This window comes from Malus domestica, chromosome 15 (genome assembly GCF_042453785.1).
Source record: "Malus domestica chromosome 15, GDT2T_hap1".
NCBI classification, from domain to species: Eukaryota; Viridiplantae; Streptophyta; class Magnoliopsida; order Rosales; family Rosaceae; genus Malus; species Malus domestica.
Window position 1 is genome coordinate 19099083 of NC_091675.1, and position 27795 is coordinate 19126877.

Here is a 27795-nt window from a genome sequence, read left to right on the forward strand (position 1 = left end):
ATCAGGAACAGGGATGAAAAATACCAAGACTAACTTTCTTTTTATTTTAGAAATATTATGGCATATTAACGACAAAATTCCAGATATATTCAGTCAATTTATATATTTTCCTTAGCAAGACATTGAGAAATTCATTTTCCATAGACTGTTTGCTAGGAGACTAATGAAATAGAAGTTTATCATTCACGTTCATCTCAATTTTTATAGACAAGCCTTTTGAGTTGTCAAACCTAAAAATATTGTGGGTTGTTATTCTTAACAAACCAGCGGACGATTAAACAAAGATGAAATTGAGAGAAAAGTTTAGAGAGAGAAAGAGTATAAACTGATTTCATTACAATGTGAAAGATTAGTTACAACTGTTATCTCTCTAAGTATATATAGAAATAGAAAACTTAATGACTAAGTAATCCGCTAACTACCAAATGACACAAGATTGTGACACATGTACATCCAAGATTATAACAGTTGTTCAATTACATTCTTACACTTAATACCCCCTCAATCTCAACTAGAAAACCCCAATTTGAGATTGGAACAATGTTTCAAGAACAACGGACCATGTAAGCCTTTAGCCAATATATCTGCAACTTGATCTGCAGTAGAAATATACTCGACCATTAAATCCCCGTTCTGAACTCGTTCAAGAATGAAATGAAAATTTGTATCAAGGAGTTTGATCCTCGTATGAAACACAGGATTAGAACACAAAGCCAATGTAGAAACATTGTCACAATGTAAGAGTGGAGGAGAAGGCAGGAAAACATGCAAGTCCTTAAGAATTAATCGAATCCAAGCCACATCAGCAACTGCATTTGCCAAGGCTTTATACTCATCTTTAATAGAACTCCTGGAAATACTTCCTTGTTTCTTCGACTGCCAGGATACTAGATTTTGTCCTAAGAATACAACATACCCTATGGTGGATTTTTTGGTATTGTTATCAGAAGCCCAATCAGCATCACTATAGGTTGTTAAATCCATAGATTATGCTGCAGGAAATGTAATACCTCAATGTAATGTGCCTTGTAAGTACCTTAGATCCTTTTCACCAAACAAAAATGTGTATATGTAGGAGTAACCATAAATTGACAGGCATAGTTAATTGCATAATCTATATCGGGTCTGGTAAAGGTAAGATACTGAAGAGCCTCTACTAGACTTCTAAATAGAGTAGGATCAACCAAAGGTGTCCTTTCATCCTTCAGAAGCTGAGTGTGTGGTTTACAAGGAGTGGAACATGGTTTACTAGAATCCATAAATGTTTTCTTAAGTAAATCCTTCACATACTTTGATTGAGAGATGAATAGATCCTCATTCTCTTTGTAAGTGATCTGAAGCCCTGAAAAGAAAGTTAAGGGATCCATGTCCTGCATATCAAAAACTTCACCCAACTTGACACACCCCGACCCGATATGTCCATTAGAACTCCGAATCGAGCTATGCTGGCCAACACCTGGAAGGTGATGAAGCCATAAAGTGTAGTGATGTCGAAAATGTGAATAAATTTAAACCTAAAAGTGCCTAAATATAAAAGTGTGTTGTGAGCGGGAATAAATCCATTTCCCGCATGATTACAAAACATAAGTACAGTAAGGTAAGATAATAATTATACAATCATAGGTAGCCACCTATACTGGGATATGCCAATAATCCTCGTCGATACGGAAGCTTACCTATTAAAACCTGGAGGGGCGAAAAACAGAAGAGTGAGTGGGCACAAAAACAAAGCTTTAGAAAACATATTTCTCTTTTCTGAAAGTAATAACCCCTCCCTGTAAAGCCCGTATAGTTTCCAGAAAATAATACTACATAAGTACGAAAACGAATGTCTGAGTGCAGGGAAAATGGAAGCATGCCATGCCATGATATCTCAGCAATAATAAGCGCAAGCCAAGTGTGAAATCAGTCTAACTAGCATACCAGTCAGAGTCACCTAATGTGACCTGTACGACTGGACTTATTGCTCATCAGTCTATGCTAGCACGTCGGAGTCACCTAGTGTGACCTGTACAACAGGCTGGTTGTAAATATGTACGCTCTAGTGCTACGATCAAGTGATGGCTAGCGATAAATCGCGGATCACTTACGAGTCGGAACTGCCTAATGCAGTCTGTATGACAGGCTAACACCTACTTGGATCCAAGACGAGCGTGTGGTGCGGGAGGTGAACATCACGTTCTGGCCCTAGACGGGAGCACTAATACCGGGGTGCAACAATGATGAGCTCTAAATGAATATATGCATACTCATATAATGCAACCATTTCAACCACATAATAACTCACCTAAACTTACTTACGCCTCCGTAGGATCATTCGTCATGATCACAAATCTCATCGTAATGCAATATTTAAATATAACACATTTAAATCATGGCATGCTATGCATAATCAATTTAAAATATTTCTGGAAACCGTAATATATATATATATATATATATATATATAAACAAATGCCCACTTACCTCATGTTCACGCTACAACTCCCTATCACAAATATCAAGACGTCACGAACGATCGTCGCCTAGAATAAATATCTAATCATGTCTCAGAATTTTTATCAATAGAACACTTAACTTACATAAAACACATCCCCCAAGGACGTTCTAAAATGATTTGAAACCCATTGACCAAAATTTAACCATCAGTCAAAGGTCGGTGGTAGGGTCCATAACCCTACGTAACTCAATCTGGAAGATCCACACCACGGATTTCCGATCCGTAATTCCAAGGATCCACATTATGCTTCTAGAACATCATAGTAAAGTTTCATTACGATCCAACGGTTGGATCTCCGCCAATTGCAAATTCAAGTGGTGGTCAACGTTTTATTTTACGAACTTACAAATCCAATTCGGGAAGATCCATATGTCGGATTCCCAATCCGTAAGTTTCTAATATCCTCAAATATTACATACTATAACGTATTAAAGTTTGGTGATGATCCAACAATCGTATTGTCAATTCATATAAGGATCAAGTAGCGGTCTCTATCAAAACTATGTTCAAACAATGAGATTTCATCAATCGGACTTCACCTATGGAATTGGGGTATCAAACTTAGTTTAGGAAGGTCAGGGGGTGCCTCGTCCCACCCGCCCCAACTCGCAGGAAAAATCAACTATTTCTAAAAATTCTCAAATTTCACATAAATGAATATCTTGATGAGTAGAGCAAGTTTTATACCTGCGGCCAAGTCCAATTTGGCCGGAAAAAGCCTCAAATCACCACGAACCCATCGAAAACCCTAGAATGAGTGTTCGTCGATTTGACTTCTCCGGTGTTCCAACGCTCCTATCAATGGTTGGGTCTTATTCCTGGGTCAAAGCAGAGTTGATTAGGAGTGGTGATGGGTGGTGAAAATCGCCGGAACGAAGGAATCGCCGTCAAGCACCTCCGGTGCTCTGGTGGAGTTATACACGAAATTGGACCTAAAACCCTTCAATCTTGGGCGGAAATGGTAGAGGAGAGAATGAGGAAGAGGTTGCAGGTGTTGGTTGATGGTGATTTGATGGAAAAATGGCGAAAATTCGCTGGATTTAGTTTAGTGGGGTGTATGGGTGCACGAGTCGTCGGGAAAGGAAAGCTTCCTTTCTTTCTTTTTTTCTTTTTTTTTTCTTCCTTCCTTCTGATTGGTTGCTCACTCCCCCCCTAAATTCTGATTGGTCCTGCATCATTCAATTGATTGGTTCCTTCCCTTTAGCCTGAATGGCCTATTTCCCACAAGGTGGGAGTTTATATTCCTTTAAATCTGTAGTTTAGTGAAACGACTTCAAATGTCGGTAACTATACCGATATAATCTGAACTCACAAACTGCTTTTGCCTATGTGTTCATAGCTTCAAAATCTATTTCGTAAAATCACTATTTTAAGATTTATAAAACTTAAAATTAGGGATGGGTTGTCACACAACTGATCAATAACTTCTTGTACTAAACCAGAATGTGAGCCAATGATGATAATATCATCAACAGAGTAGGATGACAACTTCACTACCCTGAGCCTTGACAAACAAGCTAGTATCTAAATCAGAAACAACAAAGCCTAGATTTGGTAAATAAGTGGTGAATTTAACATTCCAAGCTTTTGGCTTGTTTAAGTCTATACAGAGACTTCACAAGCTTACAAACATACTGAGGATGAACATAATCTTGGAAACCCTGAGGCTGCTTCATAAACACTTCTTCTTGTAAATCTCCATGAAGAAAAACATTTTTTACATCTAATTGTCTTAATGGCCATTTCTATGATAAACAAAGCTAAAACAATTCGAACTAAAGGTATCATCATAATCCAGTCCATGCTCCTAACTATAACCTTAAGCAATTGAGTGAGCTTTAGGTACCGTTTGGTACGTCGAACGGGACGGAACAGAGTGGGACGAGGTGTTCCGTCCCACATTTGGTGCGCCAAAACGGGTGGCACGTGCTGTTCCACGGAACGAGTTTTGATTGAATTTTCGTTCCACCTCTCCCCCTTGGAACAACTCGTTCCACCCTTGTGGAACACAAAATTATAACATTTTAAGACAAAATTTCCCCTTATCTTTTTCAATATTTACACCATCAAAATCACAAAACAAACCTTATCATCTTCTTTCCATCTTTTCTGTCGCTGCCTTACATCTCCCATGTCTCTCACAACCTTCCTCCTCATCCTCTCCCTATCATCTTCTTTCCATTTTCTCAAAGCTCTGCATCTCCAGGTTCAATCTCTACATCCAATTCCAACCTCAATTTTTTTTTCACAATATTATCTGATTCAATTGAAACCAGGAGGTAGACTATGTGTTTAAGGTGGTATTGATAGGAGACTCTGCGGTGGGCAAGTCTCAGATTCTGGCCAGAAGTGTCAAGGCTCAGATCTAGGACACTGCTGACCAAGAACGGTCTCTCTCTCTCTCTCTTCAACTGTAGCATACAACCCTTTTATTTCAATCTGCTACTTGGGTTTTTTGGATTGATAGTTTGCAGCGAGTTGATTCTCTAAAATGTTTCAGGTATGATTTTTCACCCATACCTTGAAAATTTTCTTTTCAATTCTTCCAAACTCTGAATAATTTTTTTTTTTTATGCGTTGTTTGTTTCGAAAATGAACTTGTGATTGTTAATTGAAACAGGAATCACAATTTATCTTTGTTTTGTGACTCTCACTTTCCATTTTTGTGGGTACTATGCATATTTGGCTTCCAAGTTGTTTGATTAAATGCCTCAAAGAAGTATATGGGAATCATATTTGGGGAGTACTACAACCTGCAAAAGTTCTAATAAGAGCACCTTCAAGTTAGGTCAGGTGACGCACTCTTGATAATACTTTCACCTTTTGTGTATTGCAACTTGCAAAATTTCTGGGTTTATTGAACACTGAAAATTTATGGGTCTACTTGTCATCAGCTTTGATTTGTTAATTACTGGGTGCAAAATTTCTAGGTTTATTGAACACTGAAAATTTCTGGGTCTATTTGTCATCAACTTTGATTTGTTAATTATTGGGTTTTGTCAAGATTTGTGCAACTGGGTTTTGTGAAACTTTACTTTGACTATGGCTTTAGAACTGCTCTAAAATTCATTAGGAAGTTATGCATCTAAAACTTATTGTGATTTGTGTAGTTTTTCTATTTTATTATTACTTACCAATGCTCTTTGCTTTTCGTTTTATATGTCTCCATGTATGTTGTTGCAGCACATTAGATTATCTTCAAGATCCAGTCTTGTCCCAAATAGCCTTTTATTAGATGAATACTTAAGAAACATGAAGTTATTGCTTCAGGCCATGGGTCTGTTGACTGATATGTACACATCAGTATGGATCTGTTGAGATTGCAGGAAGGCTGTTAGTCTATTAGGATTTGTAGGGATATAAGGAAGTTAGTTGGTTAGTAGATGATGAGTGAAGCAAAGAACACTTGTATAAAGAACAAACACCTCTATCTCTCTCTTTGTAATTCATTCATTGTTCAATGAATACAATCTTTAGTCATTCGTTTTCTCTCTCTAAATTCTCTACCATTGTTTTTTGTTTTGCTTCTTCTGCAATCTCCAAAAGCTAATCATGGTATTGTTGTAAAAGATGACGGAATTCATGGCATAACATATCTTCAGCCATATGCTAGGTGTAAAAAATATATCATAGATAAGCATATATGTGTTCAAATATGAACAAGTTCAAAAAAAAAAAAAAAAAAAGGTCTCGTCTCACGCATAAACATTGTACCAAACAACAGACGAAACAAGTATAAGTTAGTCATTTAATTCTTCGATTCCGTTCTGTCCAGCGCATACCAAACGCAGAACGGAACAACCGTCTCATTCCGTCCTGCGCATACCAAACATAACACGGAACCTCCATTTCGTCCTGTCCCGTCTGTGTACCAAAACGGTACCTTATACCTGGAAATATTTCCATTTTGATCTTTTTTTTTTTTTTTTTTACTTTGTAAACCCAGTTACTACCAATTATGTTCCTATCAGTGGGTGGTGGAACCAATTCCCAAGTGCCTTGCTTCTGTAATGCATTAAATTCTTCTACCATGGCATTCCTCCAATGATCATGAATAATAGCTGATCTAAAAGTAGTAATCTCAATAGAATCTTGAATGCTTAGAACAGCAGTATAACCCTTTTTAAATGCAATATCAGAAGATACATTGATAGACAATTGTGAGCAATCAAAAGTTGAAGTAGCAAAAGAACTATAATCTTTTCTGAAAATAACCCCTAACTTAAGTCTTGTTTGCATAGGATGATGAGAAGACATAAAGATAGAGAAATAGCTGAATCACCAGATGTTTCAACAGGAGCATTATTATTATCAAGAAAGAGACGTACCTCAAGGGTGTGCAGGACTGTGGGCAGGCAACAAAGTATTGGAATTTGGAGAGGAATGAATAGTATGTTGTGGAGATGCTTGTATTGTAGAACCAGTACCAAAACTATTTTCCCGATTCCCAGAAGAAGATGACCCTGGTGATGATAACTCAGAATACCTGTGTTACGTAGAAGCTGAAAAACTCAAACTAGCATCATGATCCGTGAGTGAAACTAAACTACTATTTCTATCATGAGACTGCTGTGAACCACTGAAATATGGTACAACAATAGGAACTAGAGTAGGATGTTTCATTGAGGAATAAGATTGCTTTGAAATAGATGATACTTTAAGAGCACTAATTAATGGAAAAACTGTTTTATCATGAACTACATATATGAAGATGAATGACTTCTTTTTATCTTTATGATAGCACACAATTCCTTTATAACCCAAAGCATAAGGCTTCAGATAGGGATAAACTGATGTACCAAAAATTTTAAAACCTTTCAAGTCTAGATGAACCTCAAACAACTTAAGAAATGGAGACTACATGCCTAAACCTTTAGAAGGCATTCTATTAATGAGAAACACAGCATGAAACCAGAAGTTATGTGGCAAATGAGCAATAGTTAATAGAGTAATAATAGTTTCTATAGAATGTCTATGCTTTCTCTCAGCCACTCCATTTTGCTGAGGAATGTAAGCACAAAAGACTAAATGTAGAATACCATTGGAGGCCAGAAAATTCTTAAACTTCTTAATCATGTACTCACCACCACCATCAGATTGAAAGTACTTCAGATTTATAGCATAAAAGTGCTCAAGAATAGACTGAACTGGAGATTTATAGCACAAGGGAAAAATCTATGTAAATCTGGTGAAATCATCAATGAAACTAACATAGTATTTATATCTCTCAATTGATATAACTGGTGATGGCCCCCAAACATCACTACTTATTCTTTCAAATGGTTCTACAAACACATGTGAACTGGAAGAAAACATTTTTCTAGACATCTTGCCACTGAGACATAATTTACACACATGTTTGTCTACATCAGCCTTATAGGAAATATTGGATAGAGAAAGCATAATATGTAAAATCTCATTACTAGGATAACCTAGTCTATGTTGCCACATTGAAGCCTTGATCATTTTCCCAAGAAAAGCAGCTGGTGGTGTCTACAGCAACTTATTATGGTTGAAAAACATATGTATTGGAATGTAATACAATCCCCAATTACTCATTCCTCTTATTAATATTGTCTTTGTTGCCTTGTCCTACACCCAAAAACCAAACTCATCAAGAATAACATAACAATTATTGTCTCTACATAGGAATAAACTAACAATAAACTTGTAGCTAAATGAGGAACATGTAAGACAGTTAGCAAATGCAATGGTTTAGAAGTAGTGGAAAAAGAATTTGAACCAGTATTTTTCACTAGAAGACATTTTCCATTTCCCACTGTGATCTTTTGATCTCCCTCAAAAGGTGTAACCATGTTTAAGTTGACCATATCTCCTGTCATATGGTGTGTAGCACATGTATTCATGATCCATGCTTGAATAGCATTGAATTCAGAATATGCACTTGCATCCGTTGCAGTGAATGAGGAAGGTGGATTAGCACCCTGAAACACATAGTTACTCGTGTGATAACAATTGAGTGCTGTGTGACCCCGTTTTCCACAAATTTGACACTTTGGAATATAATCATCAGAGACAGGTTGTTGCTTATTTATGTAAAAATAGTTTGGTGCAGTGTGTCCACGTTTGCTACAAATTTGACACTTATGTATGATATTAGACTATTGGCTAGTATTGCCATTCCAATTAGAACAAGAATTCCCAGATGAACCTCCACCAAATGAACCATTCTTAGATTGATAACTACCTGAGGAACCAGAAAACCCTTCATTGTTTCAATTACCATCATTATAACTTCCATTGTTTTGAGGTCTACAGTTGTTCATTGGACAATTAAAACCCCTAAAATTTATATTGCCACCAGAATTGCCATTGTAGTTGTTCTCAGTATTACCATATTTCCTGGAGGTTTTTTATACTGACCTACAAATCCAGCACTTCTATTGAAATTAGAATCATTCTGAGTTGAAGAACCACCCTGATAGAACTGTCCATTTGCTCCAATGTTGAAGGATTATCCTTGATAGAATTTTCTCTGATTTCTATTATTGGAGGACTTTCCTTCACAGTACATCCCTGAAATTGGAAACTGAACATAATAAGGTGATTTTTCTACAATCTTCTTAGCACTTAGCAGCTGTTCATGAAATTCTTTAAGAGTAATAGGTGATTCTCGAGTTACAATGATAGTTCTAATCATGTTGTATTCTGCAGGTAAGCCAGCTAATTCAGCAATAATCAAATCATTCTCAGAAATGTTTTCCCCTGCTAATGCAGCCACAATGACAGTTCTAATCATGTTATATTCTGCAGGTAAGCCAGCTAATGCAGCCACAATCAAATCATTCTCATAAATGCTTTCCCCTGCAGCAAGCAACTGATCTTTAGGATGCTTAAGTCTCAGAATATATTTTTCAATGGAATCGGTCCCTTTTTTTATGGTGTGAAGTTCAGTCTTCAAATGATTAATTCTTGCCCGTGAAACAGTTGCATATTGATCACACAAGTGTGTCCAAGCTTCATAAGTTGTTTTACTCCCAACTACATATTCAATCGCTTCATCCCCCAATGTTACAATTGGAAGACTTAGTAAAGCCATATCTATCTTAATCCATTGTCTGTATGCATCAGTAATCTCCTTAGTAACACCATTGTCAAGTGAAATCACATATTTGGGAGGATAGACATTGGTACCATAAAAGTAAACAAACAAATCATAACCTTCTAACACAGAACGAAACTGAAATGACCACTTAGCGAAGTTATCATCTTGTAATTGCAGAGTAAGCATCCCAAGTAATCCAACAATCTTCAAAGGTGTAGAGGCCAAAGCAACAATCACAATATAATGCTGAATTAGAGAAGAAATCAGCAGGAATAGGCTTTGTGCCACACACCAATTCACACTCTTCAACAATGCACAAAGCTTTGTGCTCAGAATCTTCAATCAAAAGAGCTTTGTGCCCTAATTTTATCGATTTTCAAGATTTGGACAAATTCAACAAGCTTCGTGCTCAATTTCTTCTTCCAATCACCAATTGAAACAATTCACAGATAGAAAATTTTTCACAAACAAAATTTATATAGCTTCGTGCAAAATTTTCAAGAATCTTCAAAAACTCAAATACTAGGGGCTTCGTGCCTCAAAATTGCAACAAGTTTCAGATCTACAACTACAACTTCAATCGTAAATAGAGAAAAACACTTTTGGAAAGAAAAACCTAATTTCTGTCAACGATCACGGCCATTAATACAGATCACCGCCATTGTTGTAGAAAAAGAGATGCAAACTTGCAGAAACTATGCGAACTTGCATAAACTTTTAGCGAAACTCTAGATCTTTACCAGTTCTCTCCCCTAAGCTTAGGATCCTCAAAAACCTAAGCTCTCGGTACCATCTTAACAAACTAGCGGAAGATTCAGCAAAGAGGAAATTGAGAGAAAAGTTTGGAGAGCAAGAATATAAACTGATTTCATTACAATGTGCAAGATTAGTTACAACTGTTATCTCTCTAGCTATATATAGAAATAGAAAACTTAATGACTAAGTAATCCTCTAACTACCAAATGACACAAGATTATGACACATGTACATCCAAGATTATGACAACTGTTCAATTACATTCTTACACTTAATAGTTATTTTCATTTTGTAAAAGTCATCATTAGGCCTGGCAAACGGGTCGTGTCTGTCGTGTTCGTGTCGTTTTCGTGTAACACCTGTTATCTTAATGGGTCGTGTCGTGTCACACCTGTTATCTTAACAGGTCCTTAACAGGTCGGGTCACTTTACCCAACAGGTAAAGTGACCCAACCCGTTATGACCCGTTATGACCTGTTAAAAAAAAAATATTTTTTTCTTAAATTTGCACATACCGCACATTACCACATAAATATTACTTCAAAACATTAAAACATATTTGTCATTTAAGTACTACATCTACACTCGAAAATAAGAGCCTAATAAAAAAACATCCATACACTAGTCTATTACAAAATATAAAATGTGCAAGGATATGCAAAATAAAAGAGTCATAACCGTTAAATCGAAGTTAAATGTGCAAGGATATGCAAATCGAAGTTAAAATAACCGTTAAATCGTGATTTTTTGTTTTATAACCGTCGAAAAGTTTTGTCTCATTACTTGATCTCTAAATGTTTGTTTTTTGTGATTTTTGGCGTATGCAATCTCGAAGCATATACAAACAAGTTTAACGGTTTGATCGTTGAAATTAGTTTCATAGAATTTGTATCCCATCAAAACGATAGATCCACTAACACTTAGAGTTTATTTATACTTTCATTAAGTATAAAATAAGATTTTGTGGTATCCACTTGTGTAAATATTTTAAATTGACGATCGAATTCATTCATTGTATTCGTATAGGGTCAACAAATGTAGTTGTAAAAAATTATCAAAATCGAAGTTAAAATAACCATTAAATCGTGATTTTTTGTTTTATAACCGTCGAAAAGTTTTGTCTCATTACTTGATCTCTGAATGTTTGTTTTTTGTGATTTTTGGCATATGCGATCTCGAAGCATATACAAACAAGATTGACGGTTGGATCATTAAAATTAGTTTCATAGAATTCGTATCTCATCCAAACAATAGATTCACTAACACTTAGAGTTTATTTATACTTTCATTAAGTATAACATAAGATTTTGTTGTATCCACTTGTGTAAATATTTTAAATTGATGATCGAATTCATTCATTGTATTCGTATAGGGTCAAAAAGTGTACTTGTAAAAAATCATCAAAATCGGAGTTAAAATAACCGTTAAATCGTGATTTTTTGTTTTATAACCGTCGAAAAGTTTTGTCTCATTACTTGATCTCTGAATGTTTGTTTTTTGTGATTTTTGGCGTATGCGATCTCGAAGCATATACAAACAAGTTTGACGGTTGGATCGTTGAAATTAGTTTCATAGAATTTGTATCCCATCAAAACGATAGATTCACTAACACTTAGAGTTTATTTATACTTTCATTAAGTATAACATAAGATTTTGTGGTATCCACTTGTGTAAATATTTTAAATTGATGATCGAATTCATTCATTGTATTCGTATAGGGTCAACAAGTGTACTTGTAAAAAATCATCAAAATCAAAGTTAAAATAACCGTTAAATCGTGATTTTTTGTTTTATAACCGTCGAAAAGTTTTGTCTCATTACTTGATCTCTGAATGTTTGTTTTTTGTGATTTTTGGCGTATGCGATCTCGAAGCATATACAAACAAGTTTGACGGTTTGATCGTTGAAATTAGTTTCATAGAATTCCTCTCCCATCAAAAAGATAGATTCACTAACACTTGGAGTTTATTTATACTTTCATTAAGTATAATATAAGATTTTGTGGTATCCAATTGTGTAATATTTTAAATTGACGATCGAATTCATTCATTGTATTCGTATAGGGTCAACAAGTGTAGTTGTAAAAAATCATCAAAATCGAAGTTAAAATAACCGTTAAATCGTGATTTTTTGTTTTATAACCGTCGAAAAGTTTTGTCTCATTTTTTATCTCTGAATGTTTGTTTTTTGTGATTTTTGGCGTATGCGATCTCGAAGCATATACAAACAAGTTTGACGGTTTGATCGTTGAAATTAGTTTCATAGAATTCGTATCCCATCAAAACGATAGATTCACTAACACTTAGAGTTTATTTATACTTTCATTAAGTATAACATAAGATTTTGTGGTATCTACTTGTGTAAATATTTTAAATTGACGATCGAATTCATTCATTGTATTCGTATAGGGTCAACAAGTGTACTTGTAAAAAATCATCAAAATCGAAGTTAAAATAACCGTTAAATCGTGATTTTTTGTTTTATAACCGTCGAAAAGTTTTGTCTCATTACTTGATCTCTGAATGTTTGTTTTTTGTGATTTTTGGCGTATGCGATCTCGAAGCATATACAAACAAGTTTGACGGTTTGATCGTTGAAATTAGTTTCATAGAATTTGTATCCCATCAAAACGATAGATTCACTAACACTTAGAGTTTATTTATATTTTCATTAAGTATAAAATAAGATTTTGTGGTATCCACTTGTGTAAATATTTTAAATTGACGATCGAATTCATTCATTGTATTCGTATATGGTCAACAAGTGTAGTTGTAAAAAATTATCAAAATTGAAGTTAAAATAACCGTTAAATCGTGATTTTTTGTTTTATAACCGTCGAAAAGTTTTATCTCGTTACTTGATCTCTGAATGTTTGTTTTTTGTGATTTTGGGCGTATGCGATCTCGAAGCATATACAAACAAGATTGATGGTTGGATCGTTGAAATTAGTTTCATAAAATTCGTATCCCATCAAAATGATAGATTCACTAACACTTAGAGTTTATTTATACTTTCATTAAGTATAACATAAGATTTTGTGGTATCCACTTGTGTAAATATTTTAAATTGACGATTGAATTCATTCATTGTATTCGTATAGGGTCAACAAGTGTAGTTGTAAAAAATCATCAAAATCGAAGTTAAAATAACCGTTAAATCGTGATTTTTTGTTTTATAACCGTCGAAAAGTTTTGTCTCATTACTTGATCTCTGAATGTTTGTTTTTTGTGATTTTTGGCGTATGCGATCTCGAAGCATATACAAACAAGTTTGACGGTTTGATCGTTGAAATTAGTTTCGTATATCCCATCAAGTTCAATGGTGTGTATATATATATATATATATATATTTATTTATTATGTAGATTTAAATCTATTTATTTTGTACGTATAATTATTATAGTTTTTTAGGGGTATAAAATTTAATTTAAAATTTAATATATATATATATATATAACTATTATAGTTAATATTTTGGGGGTATAATTATTATAGTATATATAATTATTATAGTATTTTTTAGGGTTATAAAATTATTAAATTAATATTCTGCTTATCGTGTATCGTGTTACCCACGTGTATACCCGAACCAACCCATTATCTTAACAGGTGCTTATCGGGTTACCCGATAATACCCGATTCGTTATCGTGTCGACTCGAACACCTGTTAATTTCGGGTCGTGTCGTGTCGGGTTATCGGGTCGTGTCAGGAATTGCCAGGCCTAGTCATCATGAACATTCTCTGTGAAGATAATGGAAAGATTTTAGTGCATGATGTTTTTCCCTAAAGTTCCTGTTCAAAATTTTGAATTGACGAAGTGAGATTCAAACTAAAGTACCCGAGCTGCAATTTTAGGTCTGTCCAATTACTACCCTTTTCCTTGAATTCGGTAATCTTTTATCTATTGACGTGTTTTAGGGGGAAGTGGATAAGAGATGAACTAGTCAATCAGTAATCAAATATCTTTAGGTCTGCTCTAGCATATCCTCCCAAAATTCAACGTCACTAAATAAATGAAACTTTTTCTACAAGTTCCACAACAGGACGGCATATAAAATGGGGCACTTGATCGATCAAGAAGAAACTTGTACCCAAAAACCAAACTGAGCGAATAGTCAAACGAGAATGCTCCACAAACACTATATATATACTCACACCTCCAAAACCCAATTCATAGATTAAAAAAACCATCAAACACTTGAAAAAAAAAATGAAGTTGCAAACCCTTATCATTTTGTCCCTAAGTTTGCTGCTAGGGATCTCAGCAGAGCAATGTGGGAGTCAAGCTGGTGGTGCCGTGTGCCCAAATGGGCTGTGTTGTAGCCAGTTTGGGTGGTGTGGCACCACATCCGACTACTGCGCAGCTGGTTGCCAGAGCCAGTGTAGCTCAACCCCTAAACCTACTCCAACCCCAACCCCAAGTGGCGGTGGTGGTGACGTCAGCAGCCTCGTTAGCTCATCTGTTTTCGACCAAATGCTTAAGTATCGAAACGATGGGAGATGCCCTAGTAATGGTTTTTACAAGTATGATGCTTTCATTGCTGCTGCTCGGTCCTTTAATGGGTTTGGCACAACTGGGGATGTTGCTACTCGCAAAAAGGAGCTGGCTGCTTTTTTGGCTCAAACCTCTCATGAGACTACTGGTCAGTACTAAAATAACGGTTATGTTTGTTTGTTTTGTTTGTTTAGTTTTCTGTGTTTAAATTGTCATAAAATCATAAAACTAATTCAGTAATGATCGTCTTAAGTTGGCTAAATCAATGTATTTCCTTATATATACTCAAGTTCAAACTTTTTCTTTCATAATTTAAAAGAATTCAGGATAATACTGTTTTGTAAAAAAAATTGGACCCATCATTTGGATGGTTTTAAAAAAACAGCGCTCGTATTATAGAACCTTACTATACATTATTTTTGTGCTTAATCGTCAATGTTAATTATGTAGGAGGATGGGCAAGTGCACCAGATGGTCCTTATGCATGGGGATATTGCTTTGTCAATGAGAAAAACCAGGATGTGTATTGTACACCGTCCAGCCAATATCCATGTGCTGCCGGCAAGAAATATTATGGCAGAGGACCCATCCAACTCACCCAGTAAGTCTCTTAACTTTTAAAATCAAGGCATTCACCAACTTATTTGTCCAAAAAAAAACAAAAAAGGCATTCACCGACTTGGTAGTGGGTCAAGAAAATTATTTGGGTGTAATAATAAAGGGAAGCTTTTAAGGAAGCAGCCTACACTACATCGAAGTTTAATAATTTGAATCGTTTATTTTTTAAGTTGCACCTCATAGATTATCTTTGCAAAATATTAGTCAAATAAAAAATATTTGAGGCATCTAATTGAGTTCAAAGAAATTGATGAACATTATGTTCTAAGAAAACTAGTGAAATTTTATTGTGATAATTCAATTGGAAATTGATTTCGGATTGAATTGAATTTTTCCAAGCATGACCTATGAATCGAGATTTACAAAATAGACGGTTCGGATCGTTGAAATTCGATGTGGTGTGAGTCCCATAACTAATCCCTATTTTGTTAAAAAATGAGGATCCTTTCTCTTAAAGGGTCATATGGTAAAATCACTATGTGGTGTTTCTAATATATGTTTTTTTATTTCTATTTATTTAAAAAAATTATGATTAAGAGAGAGAGAGGGTTCAAAATTATTACAAAAATTTTGGAGAGGGGAGGTTTTCGAACTCTGAATATATTGGTAGAAACCTAACACCCTATCTATAAGAGGACAATAAATTTATGTTTTAGTGTCGTTTTGCACACCAATTTTTCTGTTTTCAAATTTTAAATTAAATAAATTAAATGAGAAAATAGTAAAAACACACTACTACAATATCAAATAAATAAGTGTGGAAAGAAGAAAAGTGAGCGTAAAAAGTCATCTTTCAAGGCACTTGTGTTATTCTCCGGATCCTTTTGTGAGGATTCCGGTGATTTGTGCATTGTGTACATTCATCGTATATCGTACGGTTAGAAATAGTTTTAAATTTTTTTTATTTAAAATTGAACACAAACAGTACCTTACGAAAACTGATCTAATCATATATGATGAACGAAAACAATTCATCAATTCTTAAGATCGTCATAAAAAGAATCCGGAGAAACAAAGATGAAATATAACACCACGTGCCAGTTAGAAGATTTATTTCTTGGCTCTGGTCTGTTGACTAGTTGATGGGAGATTGACTTGCTTTTTGACTTCTTGACTTTTCTAGCAACTACAACTATGGTCAAGCGGGCCAAGCAATCGGAAAGGATCTGATAAACAACCCGGATCTAGTGGCCACAGACCCGGTTGTATCATTCAGGACAGCTATATGGTTTTGGATGACTCCACAGGGAAACAAGCCATCAAGCCATGATGTAATCACTGGTAGGTGGAGCCCATCTAGTGCAGACAAATCAGCCGGTCGGGTTCCTGGGTATGGAGTGATCACCAACATCATCAATGGAGGGCTTGAATGCGGCAAAGGTCAGGATGCTAGGGTTGCTAGTCGGATCGGGTTCTACAGAAGGTACTGTGAGATATTGCAAGTCAGCCCGGGAGACAATTTGGATTGTTATAATCAAAGGCCTTTTGCCTAAAAAAATATGGGTAAAAGCAATGTTTAGCCTAGGAGATATTGTCATAAAGACAATAGCCTATCCTATGTACCAAATAAAATGCAATAATCCTGTGTAATTGGAAATTTCTCGTCTACGCTATAAGTTATTACTTATTAATTTTAATTGCGATATAAGGACGAGAGAATCTGACACGAGAACTAGTTGTTGTTGCAATGGTGAATCACTCTTATGCTACTAGTCTTCTAAGAAATCACTTTTCTATAAAGTTATGGGCTATTATCCATCCCATCTTGGGAAACTTTAGTACTATGTTAGGTTATTATGGTCTAAATTGAAATTTTTGTTAGTACTTTATCAAAAAATCCATGTGCGCCTCCTCACATGCGAAGTTAAAATTGCTATTTTCAAGTTTCAACAATTGCTTGAATTTAGAAGTTGAAAACATATGAGGATGGTTGTTCGCTGACTAAACATGTTATGGGCTTATGAGTTAATTCAAGTAATTTTCATTTTTCACACTTCCTTTTTAACTTTTCGTACACTTTTTATTTATTTATGATTATCAGATTGAATAAATCAAACTAACGATCAAGTTAAACAAGAGTGTACAAAAAGCTAAAACATCGACTCAAAAACAAAAAAAACAAAAAAAACAAAAAAAAAAAAAGCTAAAACATAAAAATCAGTCAATTATTGTTTGTATTGACGATTGTAAACCCAGACATGAAGCGCACTTGCCTTTTTTTTAACAAACTTACAAAGTACTAACAAAAATGAAGCTCTATATATAGAGCCAAAAATATATATTATATTTCAAAGAACTCCACTAGTTTTTAAACATTTCAATGAGAGACAAAACCACAAAATACCTAAAGCCTAGCCCAAAACATATATACATGTCATCAATCCAACTCGTCATCGACCATTATTTTTTTAATAGAATCAGTTTGTATAGTTTTAGTAGAATTAGTTTGTAAAGTTTTAATGAAACTATATACATGCCATCAATCCAACCTATCATCCATTATTTTTACAAAATTAGTTTCGTATACTTTTTAGTAGAATCAGTTTCATATACCTTTGAGTAGAATCAGTTTCGTATACGTTTTACTAGAATCAATTTGTATGACTTTAATAGAATTAGTTTGTATACTTTAAACAAAACTACATACATGCCATCAATCTAACCCCCCATCGACTATTTTTGCATAATCAGTTTCAAATATATGTAGAATCAGTGTGGAGCAAAAAATAATCCAAAAATCTTGGAGGCAGTACGTGGACTTTTAGCTGAGAAAGACAAAATTACCCCTATTAATGAGCATGGTATATTTATATTCCCCATGTGCAGCTCAACATCCTTGGACATGCAGGCAGCGGACAACGGTTGCTCAAAGCTCATCTGCACGTGGAAGAAATCAAAAGTATTTATGACAGAATATCCATAAATCCTATCATTAATACATTCTCAATTAAAGATAAACTCTTTCAAGTACGTAATTCCAATCAAATTTAATCTGGGATATTATCACCATTATCCCACGATATTATTTACACAATATCATGGGAATATTCTCACAAAAATCTAACCCTAGGGCTGGCCACCCTCTCTATAACTACCCTACTTCTCCACCAAAATTCGGTAAGCTTTTCTATACACAAAAAAACCCTAAACACTCATTCTATTTAGAGAAACTAACTTAGGCATTGGAGGTCCATTGGCCAAACCACCCTCATCGTGGGCGCGTGAGGTTTTTGGTCCTTGATCGAAAGTGTCGATTGTTTTGCAGGTGCATTTTCGTCAAAGTAAAGGATGGCGGAAATTTGCATCAACAATCAGTTTTGTATATTTTTAATAGAATCAGTTTGTATCCTTTTTAGTATGATCACTTTGTATACTTTCAACAAAATTAAACCCATGCCATCATTCCAACCCCTCACTGACTATTTTTGCATGCTTTATAACTACCGAGTGAAACTTTTACATGTTTTGATAAGCGATAGTAGGAGGGGAAACCAAACTCGAGACTTCGAGTGTAAGGGTGGAATGTATGCTCTTAATCAACAAGCCTTTTTTGCAAACTTCTGCATGTTAGATTAACTTGTCATGAGGCAGATTAGTGTGATTATGGCATGCTCCTCTTGCAGTTACGATGGGGATCTTTTCATAAGTGTTATACGAGAAATATGCAGGAGATTAAAAGATGTCCTCATCAACGCCTTAAGGTGGTGAGATTTTCTGGGTTCATTGGAATGGGAGGGTCAATTATCGATAAGGAATTTGCCATGTACTTGATGGAAAATGCTGTAGTACTTGAAAAGTTCTTCATGGATCTTGAAAAGGTCGTCGGCCCTATATACTGCTAGAGTCTGTTACAACCGAAGAGAAATTAGAAGCAACAAAGGAGCATGCTTTGCAGCTTATTGGAACACAATTACCACCTGGAGCTGAGTTGGTTATCATATAAGCCCTTTCATTTACCTGTTTTTGCCGCATACTTGAAGCTCTTTTTAGACTGGAATATAATACGCAGCTTTCAACAATTTATATTTTGACTTCATTTGGCTACTGATAGTATACATTTCATAATGTATGAGCGATATTTTAATGTATTGATTACTGTTACATGAGTTTGATTTAATTTGTCTATTAGATGAATTTTTAAATTTGAATTAATTTACAATTTAATTATAGTTAAATAAAAGCTAAATGGTTATAAATTATATGGGCATATATATGCCACTTAGTATTACGGTTTCATAATATTCTCTTTACTTGTAAGTGAAAGCTTTTATATTCGATTTTCGTAAAAAACAAATTTAAATCATATTATTACTAGTTTATTGTGAGGTTTAGCCCACACTCTTTTTTCCTAGTGTAGAACGTTTGTTTCCAGAAAAAACGAAGGGGGGCGTATATTCATGCCCACCCAAGGAAACGTGGAACATGCATTCGTCCCTCAATACGCAGGCTTTTCACTTTGGCCCATCCAAAAACCCGCGAACAATAACGAACCTACCCACAACCATGATCCGTCATGGCACCTCTGATAGCACACAAATCTCAAACCCCTGCAAAGCCCTAACTTCTTCAACCTCACAGACCTTCCACCATCTGATGCGACTCTAACTTATCAGGTTTTTGTTATAACTAATGTATTTCCATGAGGGAATTTTGGTTCGAATCTTGGTTCGAATCGAGGGTCACTTGAATCTTTGGTTTGTTTCTTAGGATCCTACACTTCCCCCGCCGTGGAGGCGAGTGTTTGACGGTAACAATGGAGTTCTGTACTACTGGCATCCCGAAACCAACGTTTCTCAGTATGAAGAACCAGTCCACTATCCGACGCACTCCATCGGAGTCCATCGAATCCCTCATTCCTATGCCGTAGTGTTATGAACCGTAAGAAAGGAAACAAATAGTGGTTATATAGGAATGTTTGTAAGGGATTTTGGGTTAAAAAGTGTAAGGGTTTTGTAACCGGTTCAATTGTATTTGCCTAAGTCTTTTGAGAGTTTAGTTAATTAGTGAGTGGTGTCCAGCTGGCACACATGTAGTAGGGAGAACTTCTCTGGCATGTGGTTAAATGGTGGCCAGATGAATTTGTAAGGGCAGAATTGAATTACTGAATAGAATATCCTTTCCTTTTCCTTTTCCTTTTCCTCTCTACTCTATCCCTTCATCACTGTCATTACAGCTGCCATCGCAGGTTGAGACCATTGCAGGACTGGGTTGTTGTGCCATTGCAGGTCTGTGACTTAACATTGGTATCACCCATTTGATCCCTGGTTTTCCTTGCTGTGCATGCCCCGTTACACCAACACTGCTCGCTTCGCTGCCATGGACGACCGTGTCTTCCATTGAAGCTACCCTCGCCAATCTTTCATCCCTCATCACCTCTGCTGTTAACTCGGCGTTTGACGCCAACTTCAATTCTTACCTCGATGCTCGTTTACCTCTTTATTTCGAGCAGTTTCGCCGTGAGCTGGGTTGTCAACGTCTTGGTGTCGGTGCCACTGCTTCCTCGCCTGCTAAGCATCCACCGTCCTCTGATCTCGATCCCTTGCCGCCTCCGCGCAGTCCTTCTGTTCCTGGGGGGGGAGGGGGTGCTCCACCGCGGCTACCATGGTCTCCATGTCTCGATTTTCCAAGATTTGTCGAAGGTGACGATCCACTTGCTTGGATCTACAAGGCAGAGCAGTATTTCTCCTTCTACAATACTCCAGATGATCAACGTGTCCTCACTGCTTCTTTCCATTTCGAAGGGGAGGTTCTCCACTGGTTTCGTTGGTTGGATTGCTTGCATACAACACCTACTTGGTGGGAGTTCACTAAGGCCTTGTGTATGGAGTTTGGACCCTCTGCGTTTGAAGATAGTGCTGAAGCACTCTTCAAACTCCAAACTCCGTCTTCATGACTATATATCAGAATTTCGGCGTCTAGCCACTCGCTCACCTAAAATTGGTCCCATCTTGCGTAAGAGTTGCTTCATATGGGGTTTAAGGAAGGAATTGAAATTTGATGTGAAGCTATTGAAACCTGTGAATGTTCATGAAGCCATTTCCATCGCTCTTCAATTGGATACCAAACTTACTGAGTTCAAAACTCCCACTCTGAAATCCACTGTCACATCCAAACCATCCACCACTACCACTCCTCAACCCTTTCCAGTTAATCGACAGAGTGCGTATCCTGTTAAGAAATTGTCCCCAGAGGAGATTCAGAAGAAATGGGAGCGGGGGGAATGCTGGTTTTGCACTGATAAGTGGACTGCGGGGCATAAGTGTGGATTAAAGCAACTGTTAATGCTAGACGTCCTGGATACTGAAGGGGTAGAATTGCCTCATTCAGACATTCGTTGCCCGAAACCGTCTATGGAACTTAGTTCCTATGCTTTTTATGGTACTGGGGAGAACCACACAACCCGCACTATGAAGGTTGATGGCCAACTTAATGGGCACCATGTACGAATTCTTCTAGACTCGGGAAGCACTCACAATTTTATCGACTCCAAATTATTAAAACAATGGGGTCAACCAGTTTCTCCTACCACCAACTTTGAAGTCATGATAGCGGATGGAGGCAAGATCTGTAGTTCCGGTTGCTGCATGGATGCTACACTCTCATTAGGGGGGTATACATGCCATGTTGACTTCTTCTCCTTGCCCTTGGGTGGTTGTGATGTGGTACTAGGAGTCCAATGGTTGTCCACGGTGAGTCTAGTCCTATGGGATTTCCAGCTGCTTACAATGGAATTCACCAAGGATCACCACCGTTATATATTGTCCTCTACTGTGACCCCATCGCAGTGCATACACGAGATTTCTCTGCAAAACCTTGAAAAGGCAATTGGCAGCTCTAATTTGGGACTATTTCTCTATTCTATAGAAGGGAAGAAACTAGAGTCCTTTGATTTGAATGAGGATCATTTACAAGAACTTCAAGCAGTGTTGAAGCAATTTACTGACATTTTCCAAGGCCCTACTAAGTTACCCCCATCCAGGGAACATGATCATCACATCCCTCTAGTCCAGGGAGCAACACCACCAAACATTCGACCATATCACTATGGTCCGTTACAGAAGATAGAAATTGAGAAAGCAGTTCAAGAATTATTGATTTCCAGATTCATTCAACCGAGCCATAGTCATTTCTCATTACCTGTGCTTTTAGTTAAGAAGAAGGAGGGCAGCTGGAGAATGTGTATGGATTACAGGGAACTTAATGCCTTGACCATCAAGGATAAATACCTCATACCCCTTATTGATAATCTATTGGATGAGTTATATGGTCCTAAGTACTTTACTAAGCTTGATTTGCGATCTGGTTACCACCAGATTAGAATGGCAGCTAGTAATGTTGAAAAAACGGCGTTTCGAACTCATGAGGGTCATTACGAATTTTTAGTGATGCCTTTTGGACTTACCAACGCTCCAGCCACTCTCCAAAGCTTGATGAATGATATATTCAAGCCATATCTCAGAAAGTTTGTGTTGGTATTTTTTTATGATATTTTGATCTACAGAGTTGGAAGAAGCATTTACAACATTTACAAACTGTGTTTGAAGTTATAAAGGACAATCAGTTGTATCTTAAGAAATCCAAATGCTCATTTGGACAGTTAAATATTGAATATCTTGGGCACATCGTTTCTTCCAAGTTATCTGCCATACAAGATTGGCCAACTCCAAAATCTGTCAAAGAGTTAAGGGGGTTTCTCGGGTTAACTGGATATTATCGTAAATTTGTGCCGAATTATGGCAAGATATGTCATCCTCTCTATCAGTTGACTCGAAAAGATGGATTTCATTGGGGTCCTGAAGCGGCACAAGCATTTGACCATCTTAAATCCATCATGATTTCACCTCAAGTTTTGACTCTCCCAAACTTTTCTCAACCTTTTGAACTGGAGTGTGACGCATCTGGATGTGGCATTGGGGCTGTTCTTCAACAAAGGGGACGGCCTATCGCATTCACTGGTCAAACTCTTGGTCCTCGAAACCAAGCTCTCTCTACTTATGAGAGAGAGTTGATTGCTATAGTGTATGCAGTGAAAAAATGACAAAATTACTTGCAGGGTAGACATTTTGTTATCAAAACTGACCACAATAGCCTTAAGTACTTCTTAAGTCAAAGGGCCAGTACTCAATTTCAACAAAAGTGGGTTTCCAAGCTCATGGGGTATGACTACGAAATTCAATATAAACAAGGGTCACAAAATATGGTAGCTGATGCACTGTCTAGGTTGCATAATACACCTTGGAAAAAAACACCTGTCACTGACAATGGTGAAGACAGTGAGTGTGTTGCAATTTCTTATCCCTATGTAGGTTGGTTGGATGAGTTGAGAAGGAGCAGTGAGCATGATGCATGGGATAGGGAGAAAAAGCAAATGTTACTACAAGCTACACATAATGGCGTTGAAAGTTCAAAACTGAGCCATTATTCTATTGACAATGGTTTCCTTTGTTATAAGAAGAGAATTGTGCTAGGCCCCACTTCTGATTGGAAGGTCAAGATTATTGCAGAATATCATTCGACCCCATCCTCAGGTCATACCAGAGAATCAAAAGAGGGTTTTATTAGAAGGGAATGAAACATGACATTTGGCAGTTCATAGCTGAGTGTCCTACTTGCCAACAAAATAAAATTGAGAATATCTCACCCCTTGGATTGTTACAACCCCTCCCAATACCACAGAGAGTTTGGAGTGATATCAGTATGAACTTCATTGTTGGTCTACCTAATTGCAAAGGCAAATCGGTTATATGGGTGATAGTGGACAGGCTCTCCAAATACGCCCATTTCATTGCTATGTCACACCCCTACACTGCCTCTTCCGTAGCACAACTCTTTGTGGAGCACATCTTCAAGCTTCACGGGATGCCAAACTCTATTATGAGTGATAGAGACCCAGTTTTTACAAGTGCTTTCTGGAAGGAACTCTTTAAGTTACAGAATTCTAGTTTGTGCATGAGTTCGGGGTACCACCCTCAAAGTGATGGGCAATCTGAAGTAATGAACAGATGTTTGGAGACTTATTTGAGGTGTTTTGTAGGAGGGCAGCCTAAGAAATGGGTTCAATGGCTACCATGGGCAGAATGGTGTTTCAACACCTCCTTTCACACTTCATCGAAACACACTCCCTTTGAGATAGTATATGGATACCCTCCACCACAAGTAATTCCTTATGAGATGGGCACTACAAAGATGGAAACTGTGGAACAAGAGTTAATGAACAGAGATAAGGTGTTGTCAATATTGAAGAACAATTTGGTGGTGGCACAGAAACGGATGAAGCAATATACTGATAAGAAGAGGACTGAAAGGTATTTCGAAGTGGGTGACTTGGTTTACTTGAAATTGATACCTTATCACCTGCAGGCCTTATCTCCACATAGCTACCATAAGTTACAACCAAGGTACTATGGACCCTATGAAATTTTGGAGAAGATTGGACCAGTTGCTTATAAACTCAAGCTACCTCCGGAGACAAGAATCCATCTTGTTTTCCATGTGTGCTGTCTCAAAGGGCAACTTGGACCAACTAACATTCCACAGACTGAGCTACCCCAAGTCACTGATGATGGGTTGATTCACAATATACCACAGGCCATACTTGCTAGGAGGATGTATAAAAAATGAGATGTTGCAGGGGTGCAGGTGTTGGTGCAATGGAAGGATCAAGAAGAAGCAAGCTCAACTTGGGAGGATTTTGATGAGTTTCAGAGCAAATATCCAGATTTTCCACTCTAGAACCTTGAGGACAAGGTTGTTCGGAGGGGAGAGCATTGTTATGAACCGTAAGAAAGGAAACAAGTAGTGGTTATATAGGAATGTTTGTAAGGGATTTTGGGTTAAAAAGTGTAAGGGTTTTGTAACCGGGTTCAATTGTATTTGCCTAAGTCTTTTGAGAGTTTAGTTAATTAGTGAGTGGTGTCCAGCTGGCACGCATGTAGTGGGGAGAACTTCTCTGGCATGTGGTTAAATGGTGGCCAGATGAATTTGTAAGGGCAGAATTGAATTACTGAATAGAATATCCTTTCCTTTTCCTTTTCCTCTCTACTCTATCCCTTCATCACTGTCATTACAGCTGCCATCGCAGGTTGAGACCATTGCAGGTCTCGGTTGTTGTGCCATTGAAGGTCCGTGACTTAACACGTAGCCCCTAATTTTCACGACCCCCAAATTTACTGTCCATGTTCGTCATACGAACGGAATCCGTGTGTTTTCGATATCGAGAACAATCAGGTCTCTCCTTACGAACTTCACCCGAGTCTCGATTCGACGGTCCACACATCTCCGAAGAGGCAAAGAGGCAGCTGATGTACTGAAGAAAATGAAGGAGAAGGGTGTGGAACCCGATCTTGTTACGTATAATACTTTGATTTTTGGGTTATCGAAATGTGGGCGGATTATGGAGGCTAAGAAGTATTTGGGTGTCATGGTCGAAATGTGTCATTTCCCGGATGCGGTGACATACACTTCATTGATGAACGGAATGTGTCGGAAAGGGGATGTCTTGGCTGCAATGGAGTTGTTAGAGGAGATGCAAGCGCAGGGGTGCCAGCCAAATGTTTGCTGGCATAATACCTTGCTTCATGGATTGTGTAAGTCGGAATTTTTAGTGAAAGGGTTGGAATTGTATCGGTTAATGAAAGAATGCCGGATGAAGCTTGATACAGCTTCTTATGCTACACTCGTGAGGGCACTTTGTAAGGATGGTAGGGTTGCAGATGCTTACGAAGTGTTTGATTATGCAGTTGAGAGTAAGAGTGTAACTGATGTTGCTGCTTACACGACTTAATTTGGAGGGTACACTGAAGTGGCTTAAGAAAGCAAGGGAGCAAGGCCTTGCTGTCTAACTGGTATTTGCTCTCTTTTCCATAATAACTAGATTTATTCGGTGGATTCTAGTAGTTTTTGTAACCTTTCTTGATATAATTTGTCTTTGTAACTGAATATGCCAGTTTAATGTTTATCAATTCCCATACTAGCAAAGGTGGCCACTGGTTTTCTAAATATATGAAATTTACGAAGCTTAGATTTGTGATGTTGTTTCAGCTTGAATGTTTTCTGTGACATTTTAGTTTGCGAATCTCACTTTAACTGTCAGGGTTAAGCAAATGCCATTAACCCTGCTGTATTTGTTTAATGTTTCCCGGAAAGGAGATAACTGATTTGAAAGCACTGAAGTGAGTTAAAGTATTCTTGTTCCCTTCTGGCAACACTTGAAAATGTACAAATTTTTGTCTTTGAGGTATGCCAAAGTTACTGCTGTTTGGATTTGTATGCTTTCTGCTTACGTATTTTTAGATTGTTTTCAACTGGAGTTGTTAGGTTTCCTATAGTTTGTCATATCTTGTTTTGACATAACCGTGATCACGATTTTGAACTCTTTTGCCTTGATATGATCCCTTCATGGGTGGAAGTTGAAAGAGTAGAACCTGTTGCACATTGATGCTTATATTTACTCCAAATCTAATCATGATGGTTTTCTCTACTTGTGCTATATTATATGTGTAATCCGGCTAGATATGCTCTTCTCAAAATAAGGTTAGACATGTGAATTGTGAATTCTGATTTTTCTTTGTCTGTTATTATGCAAGTAAGGCTGTTATTTTGGCCGGCCAGTTTCGTTGGCTGTTGTAGGTTGTTTGAGTTGTCAACAGTCGTCGTTGATGAAGCAAGAAGGCTACATCTAGCACACCAACACTATCGATTTTATCTGCACCAGGCCAAATGACTCTTCTGATGAACCGCAACGATGACAAGATCCCCAATTGGAAGGCCCTGGACACGAAGCCACGAGAAGTTTCATATGTCTAGCCATAGGCTGTAAGATCTTTAGTAGATTTCGTGATGCTGCGAAGAATTACAATTTACAGGAGCAGTTTGAGTAACCAGTGGAGCCAGTGTAAATGACCGGCATTAATAATCCCCGGAAGCTCAATTCCAACACTTTGTATTCACTTCCAGACAAACATTTTACCCTCTTGACAGATATCCTCCAACAAACTAACCATGGTCGCAGACAATCCTCTCCCCCGGATTTTGCATCAGACACTATCTGCTATTTGTTGTTGACCAGCTACTCCTGTGGAGCTGTAATTGTCTGCTACTATCCATATAAGTACAAAAATCCCCTTTTTCTTGATTGGGTGGCTGTATAAAATAATAGCTTATACAAATTGAGTCAAAAGGGGCTTTAAGAAAGGTTATCCAGATGACAGGACCATGTCTACTCTTTTGCGATCTTGTATTACTTTGAATTTTATGAAAAGCAATAGAATAAGCCCCCAAATTTTATTTGTCTGTTTGGATTTGCATTAACAATTGAGTGGGATATCATGACTCTTTATATGTTCTAATTCTCTAATCCTG

The 27795-nt window shown here is 37.0% G+C and overlaps 4 protein-coding genes across 6 annotated transcripts; 3 read left to right on the forward strand and 1 right to left on the reverse strand.

The window, feature by feature from the left end:
• Positions 1-1037: 1037 nt before the first annotated feature.
• Positions 1038-10228, reverse strand: LOC139191747 (uncharacterized). The gene is made up of 11 exons (XM_070812754.1): positions 10216-10228; positions 9859-9926; positions 9078-9770; positions 8856-8948; positions 8640-8708; positions 8244-8445; positions 7540-7647; positions 6829-6986; positions 6434-6619; positions 6283-6364; positions 1038-1456 (listed from the first exon to the last, which is right to left on the reverse strand). Exons 1-11 carry the CDS (start codon positions 10226-10228, stop codon positions 1038-1040), a joined length of 2091 nt encoding a protein of 696 aa, XP_070668855.1.
• Positions 10229-14532: 4304 nt separating this feature from the next.
• LOC103401024 (endochitinase-like) lies at positions 14533-16928 on the forward strand. The gene is given in 3 exon segments (NM_001293894.1): positions 14533-14965; positions 15268-15418; positions 16559-16928. Coding segments are annotated over 3 exon segments (954 nt in total).
• A 2994-nt stretch (positions 16929-19922) lies between these two features.
• LOC139192230 (uncharacterized) lies at positions 19923-27726 on the forward strand. Of its 3 annotated transcripts, none has more exons than XM_070813882.1 (2): positions 19923-26279; positions 27025-27726. In XM_070813882.1, exon 1 carries the CDS (start codon positions 20856-20858, stop codon positions 22983-22985), a length of 2130 nt encoding a protein of 709 aa, XP_070669983.1. In that variant the 5' UTR covers positions 19923-20855; the 3' UTR covers positions 22986-26279; positions 27025-27726. The 3 variants fall into 3 exon arrangements, with proteins under 3 accessions (XP_070669983.1, XP_070669985.1, XP_070669984.1); XM_070813884.1 differs by having other exon boundaries at positions 27046-27726; XM_070813883.1 differs by having other exon boundaries at positions 27149-27726.
• Positions 25751-26218, forward strand: LOC103401071 (pentatricopeptide repeat-containing protein At2g17670-like). The gene has a single exon (XM_029093390.1). It carries the CDS (start codon positions 25751-25753, stop codon positions 26216-26218), a length of 468 nt encoding a protein of 155 aa, XP_028949223.1.
• Positions 27727-27795: the final 69 nt, after the last annotated feature.